Source organism: Condylura cristata, unplaced genomic scaffold (genome assembly GCF_000260355.1).
Source record: "Condylura cristata isolate star-nosed mole 26May11 unplaced genomic scaffold, ConCri1.0 scaffold00009, whole genome shotgun sequence".
Taxonomy (NCBI): Eukaryota; Metazoa; Chordata; class Mammalia; order Eulipotyphla; family Talpidae; genus Condylura; species Condylura cristata.
Window position 1 is genome coordinate 7,407,049 of NW_004567110.1, and position 20,357 is coordinate 7,427,405.

At 35.9% G+C, this 20,357-nt stretch overlaps 1 protein-coding gene across 4 annotated transcripts in view; it reads left to right on the forward strand.

Moving 5' to 3' along the window:
* The window catches only part of FAM49B (family with sequence similarity 49, member B), a 99,881-nt gene that overhangs the window by 63,591 nt on the left and 15,933 nt on the right, over nucleotides 1–20,357 (forward strand). The window contains exons 3-5 of one of the 4 annotated variants that reach the window (XM_004679592.2): nucleotides 9,980–10,062; nucleotides 16,630–16,751; nucleotides 20,220–20,325. In XM_004679592.2, the coding sequence (XP_004679649.1) occupies nucleotides 9,990–10,062; nucleotides 16,630–16,751; nucleotides 20,220–20,325 (301 nt within the window). In that variant the 5' untranslated portion in view covers nucleotides 9,980–9,989. Of the gene's footprint in view, nucleotides 1–8,989; nucleotides 9,073–9,979; nucleotides 10,063–14,636; nucleotides 14,643–16,629; nucleotides 16,752–20,219; nucleotides 20,326–20,357 lie in introns of those variants that run through there. The other 3 variants (XM_004679593.2, XM_012723043.1, XM_012723042.1) reach the window with 3 other exon arrangements.

Sequence of the window (20,357 nt, forward strand, 5' to 3'; positions counted from 1 at the left end):
TTGAGTCGAATGCTGCTGGATCCTACCTGTTTCAGTTAACTAAGGTTATTGGTACTTAGCTATTGACTGTTTATCTGCACATATTGAAGGTTTACTCTTTTTATTAGATATTCACCAAATACACATTTAGCCAATGAAGTCAGTATTCAGCTAAGGCCAAAGCCAAAAATCATAGACTAATAAAATCTAGGATACATTAGTCTGAAAATTGATTAACATTTAATTCATATAGTGCTAAAAATGTTAATAGGTAAGTTCTAAAAGTTTGACCTTTTTTGTAACTGAACTACGTACTGTCAGCTGCGTAGGGGCTCTAGATGGTCGGTGTTCATCTACAGCACTAAGTCAGCGTTTGCTTTTGCAGCAGTGGTGCAATTTCATAGAAACTGTCTGTGAACAGGGCTTTGTGTGGTATTAAAAGAGGATGGTTCCTGTCTTCTTTGGAGACATACTTGCTAAGTGAGATTGTTGCTACACATGAGTTTAAAAGTTTTTGCTGTTTTAGCTTATACTTTGTCCTTTATATGCAATCGCTTGAGGAATGTATCCTTAAACCTCACACCTAGAAACTTGTCATGGGAATTATGTGAACTAGTTTTCAGGGTATGAAAACCTTGGGGATTTCTACGTGCCTTTTAGCTTGGATCACATCATCCACTTGATTTCAGCATATTCTGTGAAGTAGATTGGTCATGAGGTTCTTTCCAGCATGCCTCATAGAATATTTCTATAATTGTGCTATTCACAATAAATCCATTTGGTTATATCCTTAACAGCTTCCAGCAGGTGAATTACTTTCTTTGAACGAATCATTGCTTTTTAGTAATTTTTTCTGTTCTCATTGTTACTGTCTCAGTACATATTAATACTTTTTAATGTTAAAGTAGGTTTTTTAAACATGGTATCTGCGTGGTTGAGTATATGATAAAGCAGTTCTGGAATCTCTTGCAAATTTGGTAGTTTGTCTTTGGATGGAGATTTATGAAAGCAGTTCACTTTAATTTTGACTACATTTTGCTTTAGTTGATTTCTGAACATACAACTGCAGGGTTTGAATAAAATGTAAGTTTTGATTCCTCAGCCCTGCCCTTCATCATATTTGTTCCATGGTCAGTGACAATTGTATCATCTTTTTCATGAATTATTTCTGAATCTGTTAATATTTTTTCAGATCCATCAACATGTTGTATGAGAACCAAAGATTTCTTGGCAGACAAGTAAAGCAGAGCCATAATAGAATTCACACTAACCTGCATCTTGTCACTATTAAAGAATTTAGTTGTTTCTATGGTTGTCTGTTGAGAGTGAAATAAACTAAAACAAAGTAGAGAGATGATTGCACAGCTGAGGCCACTAGAGGGGGGGAGTGGGGAAACAAAGCAGGGAGGGCTGTGTGGTCTGTGACTGGAGATGCAGGTGCTTTGGGGTGTGAGGTGAGGGATGCCTGTCTGAGGAGGTGGGGACGCCCGTTTCTCCATATTATACACAGTGACCAGTCACCACTGTGACCTCAGATAGGTCACTTTAAAATTGGAATAACATTCATTATTAATAAAATAATATAATTCAGAAGCATTATTATAGTAATGTTTTTCTAAAAGGTCTCTTTGCTGAAGACTCAGAGCCTGGATAAATACCCAAAGAAATTACTTCAACCCTAAAATTGATTTCCAATCTCAAGTGATTATTTTGTCAAGATTTTGACATAAACAGGAAGGTATGAATTGTATTGAAACATCTTGTGCAGTTTGTTTTGAAGTTCTGTTTGGGCAAACTGTTTGGGTATTACCTTTTTCTCATTAACTCCTCATATATATTTTTTTTTATCATTTTATTAGTTAGCTGGCTTGAAGGTGGATGCTGTATTTGATTTTTGAGTATGTCATCCTTGTAAAACTTTGAGGGGGCCAGAATGAACAGTTTTTATTTTTTTCTCAGACGATAGGAAGAACTTCTCAAAAAGAATTATTTTTTTTTCTTGAGGACTTACAATCCAAAGGTAATTAAATACAGTGTAATGAACTATAGGAGTGACCCCCAAAAGTAGTCTTTAAAATACACTGTAGACCCACATTTAAAAACTTAACTTTGTTTAATGTTCTGAATGCTGTTCAGTTTTACAAAAACCAGAATTTATATATATATAGGCTAGTCTTCATTCTCTTTTTTTTTTTTTTTGGAGCCATTTACAGGTCTGCATGGATACTATGTTCTTCTTAAGTTATCGGGGCAAACTGTAGACATTTTTATCATATTGATATTTTCTCTAATTAACATTTCACAAATTCTTAATAGGTATACATAAAATTAATGGCTTTTACACACACACACACACACACACACACACACTCAATGGGTTTGGTATTAGAGGATAGGGTCATCCTCACTGATTTGACAGGGAAGTAAGCTTTATAAACGCTCAGGTTTCCCTGCCCCCTCTTTTTCCCTGTCCCAGCCCTACTTCCCAGAGAATTTTCAGTTGTCAGAATTTATTTTGTTCCTTGGAATACTCTTCCACCTTTAAAGACAAACTTTTATTTTCCGTATTTTTAATCTTGTGTTTCTTAACAAATATTTATGACTACTTAGCAGATCCTACACATTGTTCTAGGTTCTGGAGATGGGGCAGTATATAGTACAAAGCCCCTCTCTTCTAGAAGTCCAGTGGAAGCAAATAGGTTGTCAACAGAGTATGTTTTATGCGGTGATAACTGCCAATGTGGGGAGGGAAGAGAGAGGAGAGAGAGGAAGAGATCACATCCCTGGATTGATTCAGGAAGCCCTCTCCAAGATCTTGAGCAGCAACCTGAATGAAGTGCAGTAGCCTGTCACTGAAGGTCTGTGGAGGGAGCTTTCCAGGCTAGGGGGAAAAAGTTCAGAGAGAAACTTGTGTGTTGAGGAACTGCAACAGGCTGTTGTGGTTGGATGTATGTGAATACCACAGAGAGTGATGGGAAGTGAGACCAGAGTGAGTCAGGGACAGATTGTGTAGGGCTGTGTAGGACCTGGTGAGGAGTTTGGATTCTATTCTGAGTGCCGTGGTAAGCCTTGCATGGTTTTTGAAAATGAATATGACTGGTTTATATTTTTAGAAGATTGCTTCTCCTCTTATAAAAGGGAGATGTAGCGAGAGGCAAAGGAGACCGGTTAGCAGGTTCCGTAAAGAAATCCTTGCTTGGCTTCTTTATAAGGAGCAGACCGGTGTAGCAGTGGGGGAGGTGGGTGTGGTAGCCTGTAAAGTAATGAGAAAAGGGTATGAGGAGGAGGCAGGTTGTCAGTTGTGTCAGAGGTTCCTGACAGGTACAGTAAGGTGAGCACTTGAAAACTGACTGTGGGGATTTGTGACATGGAGGTTATTTGATGACCTTTTCCCCATGAACATTTTACTAATTTGTTAGTCATTTCCATTAGTATAATTTTAGGAGCACAACTTCTCCATATGTCCATATGGTTCACTCTTGATAATCTTGCCAGAACAATTTTGGTGGTAGGTTTGGGGCAAAAGCCAGATTATAGTAGATTTAATAGAATGGGAAGAGAAGAAAATGAGTATAGGCAGTTCTTAACTAATTTTGCTGCAGAGAAAAACAGAATAATGTGGGAGTTGTGGGAGGAAATTAGAATCAAGTTAAGTTTTTGTGTTAAAATGGTAGAAATAATTCCAGGTATACCAGAGGGAAGGGTCCAGGAAAGGATAGCCATACCCTAGGGAGGACACTTGGGAGAAAGTGTTTCAGAAAGGGATGATAAACTGGATTAAGAGGACTAGTCATTTGAAGAGTGAAAGTTGACATTTGGATGTTGCCAGATGCAGGGTTTGGCGACCCTGCCAGGGACAGCTTTGTGGTGGCGCGCAGGCAGGTCGGAGCGCTATACGAAAGAGAGGTGACAAGGAGAAAGGGACCGGCCTCTGGGCAGTGTGGAAGCGGAGCAGGCAGTCATCTGTGTCATGGGGTGCTGATTTTTGGCAGCATCCTTACTCCGCCTTCTGGAGACCTGTCACCCCCGCACCTGGTGGGGGCAAAGACATTGGTGTCCAAGTACTGCCAAATACCCCAAAGGGTGAAGCTGCCACTGGTTAAGAGCCACTGCTTTGAATATTTGACCGTAAACAAGAAGTGACATCTCATTGTTTCCTGGAAATCCTTCTATGTGTCCCCAGTCATCCTTGCTCCACACAGCTATTGAAGCTCTTTTAATCTCCAACAGTCCATCCTCCATCCCCACATGCAAGAAATGACCTCACTATATTATTATTCACACACAGCACCGAGAAACTTCTTTCCTACTACCCTTTCCTTGTTGGTCAGTACCTCACACTATCCTCTGCACCTCTTCCTATGGACAACAAGCAGGTCTGTGGCTCAGTGTCAGTAGGTTTAAGAAACCCTGATCCAAAGTGCAGCTGGTCAGTACTTCATGGGGTTTTCTTCCTTCACACCCTTTCTTTACAAATATTTATTAATATATAAACTGGCCGTGAAGAAAACTGAGACTGAGCACTTAGAATAAATATGTGGTGGCAGGCATGCTGGAGGTCTACACTGGGTAGTGTGCTGGAACAAGTGGGGTGGAGTGCAGCTGGTTGTGGTGAGGTTGGCAGACAGAACCTCTCTGAAAAGAGGTGTTTGACATGAGACCTGAAAGGTGAAAAGAAGCCAGCCATGGAAAATAATCCTTGCAACTAGCCTTCTAGGAGATGGAGATGCATTATAAAGCCCCTGAGTGCAAACTAGTAAAATGAAATAACATATTTCAGGAATTTTCTAGAAAGAGATAGGAAATAGTATATCAACTGCAATATATAGTGGTATTTTTGTAATGGGTTCTATTATTCTAATGAAGGAAATCTCCTCAGATGTTCTTTAGGAAAATGGTCTAATGTGTTTTATTAAGTGCTTATGTGAATTAAAAAAATATATTCCACAAGTATACTGCCCGAGAAGAGTGTATTCTTTTCCAGGTAAGCCTCCAGCTTTGAAATAAACATGTAATGTAAGAGTTGATAGTAGCAAAAACTCCACCAGAAATACTTACAAACACTTGAAGTCAACTTTATTTGGTTTCTCTGTGTGGAATATGTATTAATTTTTTCTTAGTTTACTTAGTAAATATTTGCAATGTTCAGTTTAAATATGAGGATTAGAGTAAGGGGAAATTTGAAAGAGAATTCTTAAAACTTTTCCTCCTAAATTCAGGTTATAAGACTTATAGTTTATTGTCCAGAATTTTAATATTACTTTGAAATAGTGCTCCTAAAGAGTATCAGTAGTGTTTTGGACAAGTTTTACATAGTTTGAAAAATCGTTAACCATCTTTTACTGTCATTTGCATTCAATGTATTTGTTTAATTTGAAGATTTAAAAAAAATCAAAATTAAGCAACTAAACAGAGGGAAATGGCAGCTGGAACTTGAGAACAAAAGGAATTAGAAATGAATGACTTTAGGACACTTACTGTGACTTTGTTGTCGGTTCACTTCATTTTTGGTGACAGATGGGCTTTTATGGCAGACAGTATGGCTGCCTGGTGTTCCATAAGTCTGTGCTGGGAATAGGTTTTGTCGGCCAGTCAGGTTGCTCTGACAACAGCCTGAGTAATAGCAGGCATGTACTAAACACTTTGCTTTTATTGACCCATTTAATAGTTTTCTGAACAATCTGCAGTGGACATTACTGTTATACATCTTTTACGAATGAGAAGCCAGAGGCAAGGAGAAGTTAGGAGAGTTAACTAAAGTCACAAAGCTTGGAAATGGCAGAGTTGGGGTTTCAGACCCAGGCAGTCAGATACCGGCTGGTACCTACTTGAGTTGACTATTAGCTCTGTATCATATATTTGAAATTATCTACACTGATGGGATAGAAATTTTGTATTTGCTTTGAGTGCAACATTAAAATATGCAAGGCAGGGATATGCTCGTAAATTTTTCATATACCCTTATTAGGTGATATCCTTATTGCATAAAGATATGGCAACAAATATTGTAATGCACTGTTTTCAGATCTTTGGACAATTCCGTGAGATATTTGTTAGGAAAAGACACATGTGGTGTAGGTTGCTTACATGCTCTCTGTCCTGTGTGCTGTATGGTAGAGAGACTTTCTGAATTAGACACTATCAACCGGGGTAATTTTGAAGAGGGGATGTTTGGCAAACATTGGTGATATCAGAACCTGTGTGGTGGGTTACTTCTCACACGTAGTATATGTAGGTCTAGGATGCTGGTGAAGGTCTATACAGTGTGAGAAAGACACCCTCAACAAAAGAATTACCTGGTCCCAAATGTCAGCATATTGAGGTTGAGAAACTCTGCACTTAGGTAAACTGGGGTATTTTCAAACTCGGCGTCTATGTTTGGGATGAAGAGGTAAGAAGTTGTCAGTCTTGGGCTCTCATAAGAATCAATTGGCCAAGACTAAATATATGCAGGGTAAGGAGGGTGTAGAGCCATTTTAGGGTGGGGTGACTGGTAAAAGGACTAAGTAGCAGCAGAAGTTTACAGAAGGGGGTATTGGAGGAAGAGGCAGATCAAAACCAGCGTGGCTGGTTTTGGTGTTTTCCTTGAGGGCTGACTTGAGCATGTAAGTGAACATAGTAAGGAAACTCGGGCTCCCTCTCCCTCCCTCCTGGACCCGATAATAGTCTTCTACTCATAGGGCTAATTTTAGGACAGCATTTCACCAGTAGTCTTTGACAGAAATGAACTAACAGTGTTTACTGTGATTTATGACATTGCAAGTCATTGATTAAGACTTTGGTTTGTATTAAAGGAAATGAAGCCACTGTTACTTTTAGAATGTTATTTTTTGCATCCTGGGCTCGGAGGATGATACCAGCCAACATGTACTGAATACTTTGTGTGCCAGACTCTGTGCTAAGACACCAGTGTTGAATCTCCTTAAATTCTTGTAATAACCTTGTAAGAGAGTAATACTATGTATGTTTTACTGTTGAAGAAAGTGAGTCCCGGAAGGGTTTGGGAGCATTCACAAGGTCAAGCAGCTTAGTAAGCCAGAGTTGGAATTCTGATTAATTCATTGACTAAACTCATAAGCTACCCCTTTTCTTCTAAATATAAATACTTTCCTTTCTCATGCTTATTTTCCATCTGTAGTTGAAGTTTTGGTACACTAGGTACACTAGGTATTTTTTTTTTTAATTTGGTCTGTTTTTGTTAGCAAATTTACATATGTTTGGAAACATTACATTCCACCTATATTTGAAAGTTGTTATTTTTTTTTAAAGTAAAGCTCTGAAATGTTTTATTTTCAGTTGGTGCTTTAAAAAAGAAACTATTGAATACTTTTAGTAACCAATTTTAGATAATTATTTGGATGATTTGGGAAAATCCTTGTATTTTTTCTATAAATAAAAGTGTGATGGCATTAAACTTTTTACATATGTAAACCCAGAGGATGTATTTCTTGAATTTTGTTCTCACTAATAAATTTACATAAAACATTGTGCAAAATCAGTTCATTGAAATTCTTTATAAAGATTTTTTTTTTAAAGATTTATTTATTTGTGCATACAGAACTGGGGTACAGGCCAGAGGCTTAGGGGCGGTGAGAGGCTTCACCAGAGACAGAGTGGCAGATCGACGAAGTACACTGCTGAGGGGAGCAGCGGGCGGGTCAGGAAAGGTCTGCCACATCATGTGGTCACCTCCTGGGCAGGCGGGTATTGAACTCATGCGGAAGCGGCTTTAGATTCTCAGTGCTGTGCTTTAACCCGCTGCGCCACCAGGGAGGGCCCTATAAAGATCTTTAATACCAAAAATAAGGTAGTTCCCTACTTCTCCCATGGAGGGAATATCATTTTAAAGGAGAGGGGAACTTCAGTGTATACCACATTTGGGAATAATAGATTGCTTTTAATAATCTCTAAGAAATGTCCTTGCCACTTCACCAGAGTTTGACCTCTAGAGCAGTTCACTGCTAGGCACGGTACGTGTATTTCCTCTTCGGAAAGCTTAAGTTAGGGACATGCACCATTGCCCAGGGAAGTAGGCGAAGGAAGGGGGCAGAATTGTTCTTTTCAAGCATCTTGTAATGGGGGCAAGTAATAAGGAATCTTCTTTCAAAGATAAAAATATTGTTACTTTATGTTTTGTTTCGTTTAATTTTGCCATATTTGAAGGACAGGTGTTGAGGCCGGAAGGAGGGGATTGCCCGGCTGTCTGTGCCATAGTCTGCCTGCCTCGGAGTGGCTGCAGCTCTGGGCTCTCCTGACACCACCTTCCTTCCACCTTCAGCCTTGCCGAGTGGCAGCGCATTCTCAGGCCTGATTTATGCCAATGCCTGATTTTCACTAGTTGTTCCTACGAATTTGCTAGGTTGTGAGAATTGCTGGCTCACTTTTGTGCTTGCTGGATGTGTTAACTTCTAAGTTACAGTCTTTGTATATGTAGTTGATATGGTTGGATATTCAGAGAGTTAAGTAAAAGAAACTGATTAACCTTAGAGGTATAGACATATACAGAGATATGTGGTAAATTTTTTAAAATGGGTCGTTATCTAATAATTTCTCATAATCTCTAACGGTTAAATGTGGTTTCAATACTGTGTTCCTTACATTCCCATTAGGATTTGATTCTGCAAGAAGGATAATATCCCTGTTATTTAAAAGTAATGGTCTCAAGATTTTCAGAATTTATTTTTGGTGTTAATTTAAATTGAGAATATATTTTTCAAGTGTTTTAAAGGAGTGGCACTAGTGTAGATATTAATCAAGTGTAAATATTGCAAATTATATGTAAAAACCTAATCTTTTTTCCAACCTTCATGTAACTTTTTTGATATGTGGAAAAGGACAAAAATTATAAACTCAGAGCCAAAAGTTCTTTTGTTGTTCCAAATTTCAATGCCAAAAGCATAAAAAACTGCACCTGTTGGTAATTATGAGCAAGCCAGCCTTTGCCGAATCCCAGGCCTCTGCTAAAATTTTTTTTACTGGAACTAAATGATGTTGCCATTTTTATTTTTAGGTTTGCTGGCATGGGTAATCTCATTAAGGTGCTAACCAGGGACATAGACCACAATGCAGCACATTTTTTCTTGGACTTTGAAAGTAAGTCTCTTTAGCCCTTCACAGCTGGTGTATAATGGTAAAGGTGAAAATTAATTATATTCACACCACAGTGAAGGCCAGCCAGAATATTTGTTGATTAAAATATGGGGCTAAAACAAAGTTTGCATGATTTTTTTCTTTAATTGTAGGCAAACATCACCATCATATGTATAATTCTTTAATTTCTCATTTGCTAAAATCATGTGGAGTCTGTAGCCGGTGCTGTCCTTTCATTAGTCCATGAAGCAAGTAGCCTTATGATGAACATTCTAGTAGTATGCCTTAGTGACTGTGCCCAGCAATAGATTCTGTGGTAATTCTATAAAAAAATCATAGTGGTACTACATATCCAGAATCAACATTTTAAAAACTTCCACAAATTAATGATCCAAATTTGGTTAGAAACATACTGCTGTGTTTAACGGCAGACAGGAAGTAAGTTTAATATCCTGCCACTTTAAGATGAGGTGTAAGGGTGAGCTGTGGCCAAAAATTGGGTTTAATATTTGGCTTTAAAGCAAATTGTTTCAATGCTGTATTTAAACAAGTTTAGTTGTGAATAATTCTTGATCAGAACTTTCTTTTTCAGAATACTAGCACTATTGGAATACTTACAGAATTTTTCATTATAAGGCCATTAATGAAACTTGTCTTGGGAGAATATTGAGAAGAATTAGAGCAACCGTTGTGCCATTGTGTACAGGAAAACCACATTTCACCTCTAGGTCCTACACATCAACACCTTGAGAACCCGGTTTGCTGTCTGCCAGAGCACAGTCTGGGTAACCTGAAGGACGAATTCATGGCCTAATGAACATTTTCCCTGTTACTATTTTTTAAGAAAGAAATTTCAGATGTTCTTTTTTATAAAGGGATATTTTCTCTTTTCTCATTCTTGTCTTGACAGGTACCTTAACATGGGGAATCTTCTTAAAGTTTTGACATGCACAGACCTTGAGCAGGGGCCAAATTTTTTCCTTGATTTTGAAAGTGAGAAGATGATTTTATATCTATTTCTCTTTGCCTGCAGTAGACTGCGTTTGTCTTGCTCTAAATGAATGTTCCCACTTTGCCATCTTTTTAACTGCTTTGCATGACTGAGCTATGAATTGTTTGAGTAAAATTTCTGGTGCCTTCTAGAACTGGAAGTAGTATTTCAGAGATTAAATTGTGATAAGATGTTTTATTTGAATTCTTTCTTATGAGAGATTCATATCTCCAAGTTGGACATTATTTTATAATTTGAAATCTATTCTCAAATGAAAACATTTTTATGAAAAATTTTGGTGGAAAGGACAAGTGCTACTTCAAGATTTGTTAATAGAAGCATATTTGGGAAAAATTTAATGCAGCTGAGAAAAATTCACTATGTTTCAATTACTCTGTAATTATTTAAGTATTTTGAATACAAATCTGTTCGTGAAGGCCATTCAGAGCTCAGTAATTTGGGCATAATATTAAAAGGTAAGTGTGAACCTAAATTATTTAATCTTTGCAGATAATTTGAAAAGTTAAAAAAAAATCATTGTATGTATTTATTCCAGGAATTATTTTTTCTAATTCTAAATAAAGAGAAAAATAATGGGTTCACAGACCTTTGAGTAATTTGCCTTCTGTTTGTTTTATGTTGCATGACCTATTGTAATATGGTCTAAGAGTGGCAGGTAAGTGTCATTGATGCCCATGCATGTTGACCAGCTCTTGCTTTGTGGCTGCCAGTACTGCTTTCGCTTGTCTGTTATATTGAAACAGTGGTATTGAATTGGTGTTTTGGTATGAATGTTGGTATTTTAACTGTTCACTAGAAAATTGTTAGGAAAGGGTGAAGAGATAGTCTTAGATTATAAATCATGCAATCCTTTGCATTTTATCTGAGACTAACACAAACAAATATTTAACTACTTAAAATTTAAAATTTTTCTGGTTTCGAAAACAGTAAATCCTTTAAATTTTGAGAGATCTTTGCATTTTCTATCAACTTGAGGTTAGTTGATGTGATATGCTAGGCATTTTTATGTATAATTCATTTATGTTTTTCTTTAAAACAGGACAGTTCATACAAACACATCAATTTATAGCTTATCTCCATTTTATGGAGTAATTTATGGTCTCTGATATTTTCTACTTGGACATTCTTACAGATGCTCTGTTACAGCTTGGGTATGTGTACAGGTCAGCAAAGAGCAGCAATGCCAATATCAGGACCATGTTAAATTGTTGGGCTTTTAGGGGAAAATGCTATTAAGTGGCTGTTCATTTTCTTGACCCTCCTCAACAATTTAACAGTGCTCTTTGAAGTGCATGTTCAGCATGACTTTTAATCAGCTTGGGATGTTGAACAGGTTGCTGACTTGTAGAGGATTCTTTCAGATGAGGCAACTTAAATTACTAGTGCTGTGTTTCAGTTTATTTGCATCTGTTTCAAACTTGGTCTTGTATATTTTTCTGCTATTCTGTCTCTTTTTACTCTTTGTCCCAAATTCCTTCCATTGCAGAATCTTGGCTTTGATACAGTCAAGATCTTGTTCAAGACTTGGCACTTGATCTTTTTATAAGTCTAGCATTTTGGTTAGGTCAAGTAAGAAGCATGAATTTTTAATGCAGTACTTTAAAATTTGAATAGCTAATTTAGTGGCAGGATAAGGATTAAAATGCAAACAAAGCATCAGTAATAACCAGTACTGAAGAACTGTATGTAAAGTCTTAATTTCTTAAAGGCAGATATAAATTTAAAAATTATATCTGTTGCCTGTATCAGCCAGTATAAAACTTTTGATTTGACACTTAAGAGTGTACTGTAAGTCAAATTTAATGTAAACATTTTGTCTAGTTGGCTATTTGCCGTTATTTTTTTTTTGTTAGGTTTATCACATCAATTTGCATGTTTTTGAACACATGTCCAAAAGTTTGCCTTATTATACTTCCCATCATAGTGACTGCAGCCCTTCAACTTGGTGTTCTCTTAAACTGTTTTGTACCAGGATCAAAATTGCCAGTGCGGTTGATTTGCTAGTTCCTAATGATTACTTAGAATAAAACCACAACCTTCTATTCAGTAACTTAGCAACACATTGTTCATTTCTGTATGAACAGGAATATTTAGTAACTTATTTCCATCTTTCTAATGGGTTAAATCCGGCTTAGTGTATATCCATAGTCAGATAATTATAGAAATAATTTCATACAGAACGATTAAAGTGGTGTGTTGCTTCAAGCTATATACTTCGAGCTATTCCAGTATTTTAAAAACAGGATTTAATGGAATCCTGCAGTTTGTAAAATAAAGACTGCATCTTTAAGGTAAATCATGACTCCTCTAATTCATATGTGTGCATGCATTTACTTAGAATTTCACTTTAGTTCACTGCATATGACTTGCCAGTTGTATGCCAGCCGGTAGGTGCTGGGATACAAAGATCCTAAGATCAGTTAGTGCCTTTGGGTAGTTCTGCCCTTACAAGATAGGTAGAAATACAAATAATTTTATCTACATGTGTTTCATTCAAGATGTTTATCAGAGGGATTGACTTTACTTAGCAATAAATTAGACAGTGGGCTTTCTAATGACAACATTTTAATTCAGTTGTGAAAGTGAAGTAGAACTTTTCAAGCTTTAAGTGTTTAGTAAAGGATTGTAGATGGAACAATATGTATAGCTTGAGGTATAAAAAAAAAGGACTTTTTCTGTAATCTATTTGATAAGGTTTTATTTTAAAATAATGATTCAGGTAAGCTAGAAACCCAAGGTTGCCCCCATAAAATGTGGTAGCACTTATGTTATGACAGCATATGCTAATAACAGTTGTGGCTTGTAGAGTGTTAGACTGTCTTCTAGTTCTTGTAATTTCCTATTTTATCATGACATTAAATTTATAACTCATTCTTCTAATAACAAACCATTAACCTGAATAACAACTACAGCGTCCATGGTAGCTCATTAATTTGAGATTCTTGGGAGAAGAGGGACTTTAATGTTTCTTCCCAACCCTAGCACAGTGCTTTGTAATTGATAGAAGTTAACATTGATTCACGTATCTTCAGGTAGACCAAAATAGGATAGTAACTACAGATGGTCATTTGTCAAAGAGACTAGAACCTTATCTTCTCTACCTTTGTTAAATAGTGCCTATCTTTAGCTGTTCATTTCCTCTAATTCTTGTGTCTTTTGTGTTTACCTGTTTCTCCCACCCAATCTTTTAAAACGATTGACACGGATTCTTTTGGTCTAACTTTTTATTTTTCCATTTTATCTCTTGCATATTTTCAATTGCTTTTGTACTGAACTTTGGAATGCCTTTATTTTAGTGGTATTTTCTTACATTTATTTTTCTAAAATGATGTAGGATTATATTTGTTTGGAGATGAAGGGGCATAGTAGCCTCCTTTAGTTCCTATTGAAGGTATTTTTATAACTCTGTACCTTCTCAGTCACTCAATAAATATTTATTATAGAACATCTACAGGATACTCTGTTTATACACTGTACAGCTTATATATTATACACTGAGGCCTTGCTCAGTGAAACTTACATAAATTGTAAATATTTACTGAATGAATGATGCAAGATTAAAACAGAAAGACCATTAGCAGGATTATAATTTTTTTGTGACTTGCATTTTATTCTTTTCTTTTTATAGGTGATATTTGCCTCCATTTGTACTATAACAACTACAATGTTAGCAGTTCTTTTTAGTGACTCCTATAGAACATTGATGTGAAATTATTCAGATACCTAATTTTATCTTCAAACAATAAAAGCAACTGAAATATGGTTTAATTTCCCCTTAACAATTTTTAAAACTAGCTTTTAAGACTCTGCCTTATCTCATTACTAGATACATTATTTTCCAGGCAAGTGAATGTCCTTGTTAGCTAAGTGGTGTATTTTCAAGTATTGAATGAAATTTTTCATTTTTTTGCTATGAAAAATCAAAGTGACAAGTCTTGGTTGCATTTATGATACCCTTTTTTGAAGGAAAAAAAGTACTTCATTTTATAGTCATCCCCCTGCCTAGTAAGTACTTCACCCTCTTGCATGACTTGCTCTCAGTACAGTAGTGCTTACCTGTCTGCTATTTTCTGTTTGTCTTCATTCCTACAGCAGTCTTCAGCAGCTTTCAAAATTATAAATGTGACTTTCCTGTGACATTCTAAAAAATGTTTGATCAGTGTGGTGCTGGTTATTTTTCTACCCTGAGAGGAAACTGGAATCTTCTCCTTCATTTTTAAATTTCTTGGTGCTTATTAAATCATTAATAATTATTAATCACTTCCAAGGTCTATCTGTATCTACTTAATATTTCTTTTGTATTAGTCTCAGTGTCACATTTTTCTGTTAACAGCTTGTCACCACACAAAAAATACATGAAAGCTTAGTATTTCAAGCTTCAGAAATACCTTTTGATTTAAAATAGTCAAAATACTGTCCTTTGTCATGAATTCCCACTTCATAAATTCAAACTATGACATGTGTCTACTATTGATGTTATGTCTGTAGTTTCACGATTCCATGTGAAAAAGTACAGAGTGGCTGTTTTGCATGTAAACTATTTATTTCACCTATATCTGGTGTAAGTATCAAAGTTATGAGGTATACTTTTTTTCAGTGTATGTCTATTACTTTTGAGCATTTGGTCTGGCAAAGTGAAAAAATATCACTGCTTAATAATAAACCCTAACCCTTAAGACACCATTAAGCTACAGTGTTGATATTTGTTCCTTTATAACTTTGGGCAAGCGTTTTAACTTTTCAATTGGCCCCTCTTGTACAATTATTTTGTTGTAATATTTGCATTAAAAAAAATCACATGCTCTCTTAAAAGAAGTTTGAAAAACAAGGAAACAGATGAGAACACAAATTCTTTAGTTGACTTTGCACATCGAATGCTATTTTATTATCGTTGTAAGTACTATTTTAAGTATATTGAACTTAATATTTGGTGCTGTAATTGTTGATCTTTAAAAATGTGGTTTATTTTTGACTGGTTGGCCGTTGTAATAGGTAGAATTGAGTTTTAACTGGCCTCATGAACAAAATAAGTTATTTAGGCATCGAGTCTTAGTTTTATGTATAAACTAAATTTCTTTCAAATTTTCTAAGAAAATTTCCTCAGAGAAAGAATAGAGCATTGTGTGTTTATGAGGAGGTAAAGTATAGGTGTGGTAGGGAGACACGGCAGCAGTGTCCTAAACCACGTTAAGTTGGGTTTGCCTCCCCTGCTCCCACAGGAGAGAACTTTAACATGGAGGAATTTTGTTAGCATGATTCCTCCTCTTTAAACATTATGGTAATCACAACATCAACCATTTTATGTGCTTTATGCCTAATGTGAATAATGATTATAGTTTAGCTGGAAAGATTGTGAACAATCTCATAAATTTCCCTGTGGAATGTCCACTTTTCTCCAAAACCAATACAGAACAGAAACAAACAAACAAAATGACCCTCTCATGTATTAAATAAAGAGATGTAGTCTTAGAGAACACCTGACCAAGTTCTTAAACATAGGATTTCTGTTACCTCAAGTCTAGCTGAGAGAAATCCAGGTTTAGTCATCTGTTGACATATGTGTTGTGGCGTACACCACAGGTGGCCAAATGCCCATATGTTTGTGCTCCCAGTTATGCTTATTGTAACTACAGTTCTCCACTTCATTTTTCTCTGATTTAATCTTAAGTATGTAGGACTTAATTCTAAGTATATGCATTATGCTTTAGCATTTCCAGTTTTTAGTGGCAGTGTTTGTATGGAGGGTTTAGCCCTGTAATGCTGCAACTGCTTGGTAATTTGCTCTTTTCTGCACAGGAGTCTTGACCTGGTCATCAGCAGAGAAGCACATTGTTACAGAATGAAAATGACCCCTAGAAAAAGGGGTGCACTTAAAAACTAATCTTAAAAAAAAAAAAGTTATTTTTTTTGTGACACAATCCATCATTAAAATTAACTTTATAGGAAGATTGTTTCTTATATTTGATAATGTGATCACTATATAAAGTGATTACCTGTGGGGATTTTCTTTTTATCTTCATTATATACATTGTTACAGAATGAAAATGACCCCTAGAAAAAGGGGTGCACTTAAAAACTAATCTTAAAAAAAAAAAAAGTTATTTTTTTGTGACACAATCCATCATTAAAATTAACTTTATAGGAAGATTGTTTCTTTAATATATCTTTCATTTCTTTTGCATTAAAATAAGTCATATCCATGCACTTACAGTCATGATGGATAGTGGCGAATATAGAAGAAAAAGTGATTATTAATACTATCAAAATTTTAATTTTGATTTATAGTTTTCAGATCTGTTTAGTATATCAGGTCATGATTTGTAACAAATTAGTAGTAATGTTTGGTGTTCTCTTGCTTCTTATGATTCTTAGAAACTTGAGTCTACCTATTCAAACTTATGGGAAAATTATCCATCTTAGGAGTGCAAAGTTAACATTGAATAAAATATTAGTCATCTTTGGAAATTTGGATTAACTGGTTAGAGTTATACATACACTAAAAAAAATTTTTGTGACTGTAAGTTTTCTTGTGCTTTCCTGCTGTTTAGATGCCCAGCCTACAGAATCTGAGAAGGAAATTTATAATCAGGTGAATGTAGTATTAAAAGATGCAGAAGGCATCTTGGAGGACTTGCAGTCATATAGAGGAGCTGGCCATGAAATACGAGAGGTAAGACATGTTTATAAATTCTGTAACAACTAAAACTTACTATGTCCCTCCTGTTTTTAATCTATTTTCTGTATTTTAGAATTTTTTTTATTGCTTATTAAATATTTAAAGGAAAATCGTGGTACTGTTTCAAATGCAATGAAATAGAATTTCATTGCATTTGAAATTTTTCTAAAAGAAAATTTTCTATTTTTCTAAAGAAGCTGTGTCCCTGCTTCTTATCAAGACTAACTTTTCATTCATTGACTACTTGTACTCAGCCAAGCCACAAACTCAGGTGCTGGACTACTTGGGAAAGCACCAAGCTTCCAGACTCACTCTTTCCCTACCTGCCTGTCTTCCTCTCTCCCACTCTCCCCCCCCTTTACCACATTTCCTGAAGGCATTGCCCAATTTGTTTGTTCCTACCCGCAACCCCTTCCTCTTCCTTTTTCTTCTCGGTAACTAACATTGGAAGGGATCAGTCTGATGGGTTAATAGTCTGTGCCCAGCTTAATTCCTCTCCTGACCTTTGGGCTAGTAGTGAAGGCAGAGGAATTAGAGCGCAGGCAGGAAATGTATGGACTGAGGGATCTGGGATTTTGGTGGTTGACTTGCTATTAATATTAAATAGAGGAGGAGGAATTCAGTGATTCCAGATTAGCAGCTGTGAGAAATTTTAGGTGATGTGAATTCCATTTTTTACCTCCTCTCTGGATTGTTGTTCCCTGAATATATCGCACATGTATACTTCCTTGCTTTTGTATTTGTGTGGAATGATTGCTCCTCCACCTCACCTCTACTCCGGATTGAGGAGCTTAAACCTGGCTTCTTATCTCCATGGGGATAGTGCATAGCAAATAGCCAGTGATGTTGAAGAAGTAAATATGAGATGTTTATAGAGTATTCTTGTCATTACCTCAAGTAAAATCTAAAGATTTCAGTGAATGAAGGCATATAAACCATTGGGTAAAGGAATTAAAGAGAAATAGCTTAGTAAAATAGATATGAAATTAATGTAACCTAGAAAACTTGGGAAAAATAGCACATAAATCTGCAGGTCAGAGGGAGGGCGACTGTAACTGTTCAAGCAGTTGACATTTTCCTGAGAAATGTATATTGATATTTTAGGATGACTATAAGTAGAAAAGATTTCTGGTTAGTAGCCAAACAATTTAAGAAAGGATGGTGTTGAAATAAAAGCTGGATCTATTCCAGTAAACAAAGAACAGTTAAAACTACTATAAGTTGATGAATTAATATGAAGACTTTGTAGACTCAGAACCATTCTACCTGTGGCAACGCATAGATAATAGAAAAAGTATCACTGTCAGGAAATTTTACCCCATACAATAAAAATTGTCAACAACTCAGCATTGGCTGGTTTATAAAGAAATAGGCATCTCTAAGTGCAAGTGGTATTGTGAAATGGTGGTCTTTTTGGATGTCAACTTGTCAACGTGTAAAATACCTATAAAATTGTTTGTATTCTTACACCAGAAATGTAACACTTTAGAAAATATTCCCCATAGCACAACATGTAAGTAGAAAATACATGTAAATACCTTTATGGCCACCTAATTCATGGTAGCAAAAAGTAGAAGCAATGCATAGAGTTGATCTGAGGATAAAATTAGATTATCTGTGTAGACAGCACAGAAGTGTCTGACACTTAGAAGTCAGACTGAGAGCTTACTATTATGACTGTGCTAATGCTGGAGAACTCTATTACATGTATTTTTACATAAAAACATCTCCAACAAGAGACTCAAATAGAGTAAGACCTAAGATAAACTCTTAATAAAGTTTATTCTCTAGAATAAACACCTCGAGAGGGAAATAAGAGCATGCCACTGATTTGTTGACGTATCCAAACTTCTGTGCAGATTTTGGGTTATAGTACTGTCACGACAGCAAGTGAGTGGCCTTTTGCATATTGGACTGTAACAGGTGCTGGACCAAAAACGTGGCTGCACAGCAGAAAGTCTGATGTGAAAGAAGTCCTAATTCCCAGGACTGGGAAATGTTACCAGGAATGAGCAGCCAGTATTTCCACTTGTAAACCCTGGCAAAGCCAGGCCAGGGAAATAGTTATGAAAATGGTTGATATTTACTGGAGCCTTTTGATACTGTAAATTATAATACATAGAAAATGATTTTTGGATCCTTGCAAGAGAAGTTGAATAGACTTCTCGAGAAGAAAAACCTTTAATTTTTATCTGTTTATTTCTTGAAAAATAAAATGAATGAATCCTTACCGCTTGATATCAGACATTGTTGAGTCTTAAGTATCAGGCTAAAAGGATTTTTTTTAATACTTCAGAATAATATACTCATACAATACAATGTGATGTGATGATAGTTACCTGTAGTAATACCAGATTTTCTTTCATGTTGCAGTATTCCTAGAATGATTATTTAAGCGGGATTCACTTCAAGCTATTTTGTTTAAGCATCACTTGAAACAGTTTGTTAAAAAACTGAGAAAATTTGAAAATAGTGGCAAACTTACATAGTTAATTGCTTAAACAGTATGTAACCCTCTTATTTAATGTTTGTAGCTTATATATTCAGAGCTTTCTCTAAATCTGTCTGGTTTCAATTTTCTTATGCTTTCTTGCATTTTGGGTTAAACCAGAGTACTACTGTGCCATGGGAAAGACTATGCTTGTATATTCCCCCTGGGAATATTACAGGCAGCTGGGTGTGTTTTAACTTGTTTGAAGGTGCTAGAGGAAACTGGCAGAGCCATTGTGTTCCTTCCATCAAGGATTAAGTAAAGCATGTGTAAGCCAAGGAAAGTGGAAACAAGGAAACACTTTTTTGGAAATAATTGTTTAGGGTTTGAAAGACAAGTCATAGAAAGATGCAATCTCAGACAGGGGTCTCTAGATTATGGGGTCTCCCTCTCTTTCAGATTTAAAACTAATTTTCCACCTTTTCAAGAAAGCCTACGAAAACTTGGGTTCTAGAAAGAGAAATTCTAGTTACAGGAAATAAATATTTGACAATTTCTAAATGGCATATTTACATTGACTTAAATGTTTGGTAGTTTTCTTAAAATTGGGTTGGAGACTGGCATTTTAATTACCAAAAGTTTCTTAGCTTGGTCCCAAACTTGGCATCTTATTTTACTCATTACCTTTTTAATTTTTCTTTTATTGCACTAAATAATTCTTTCTTGGAAACTGTAAAATGGTTTGTGTGCATGGGTGAGGTGGTGTGGGGGGTAGTTCTAAGCCCTAACCAAGACTTTAAAAATACGTCGTGTCATTTCTTGTTCCATGATACCCATATCCATTGCACAGGGAAGTGAGAATCAGTCAAGTAGGTTGAACGTGGAGTTGAGTATACTATTCTCAGCATCCTAAGTTCATTATCCTGTATTTTGTAGATTACGCCTGTATTTTCTAAAACTTTCATTTTAATGTAAAAATATGACTGACTGATTTCTAAAAAATCTAACTTTTTATTCTTTGGATTTTGAAGGCCATTCAGCATCCCGCAGATGAGAAGTTGCAAGAGAAGGCATGGGGTGCCGTTGTTCCACTAGTTGGCAAACTAAAGAAATTCTATGAATTTTCTCAGAGGTTAGGTAAGTTACAGCTTTGTAATTATGACTACCTT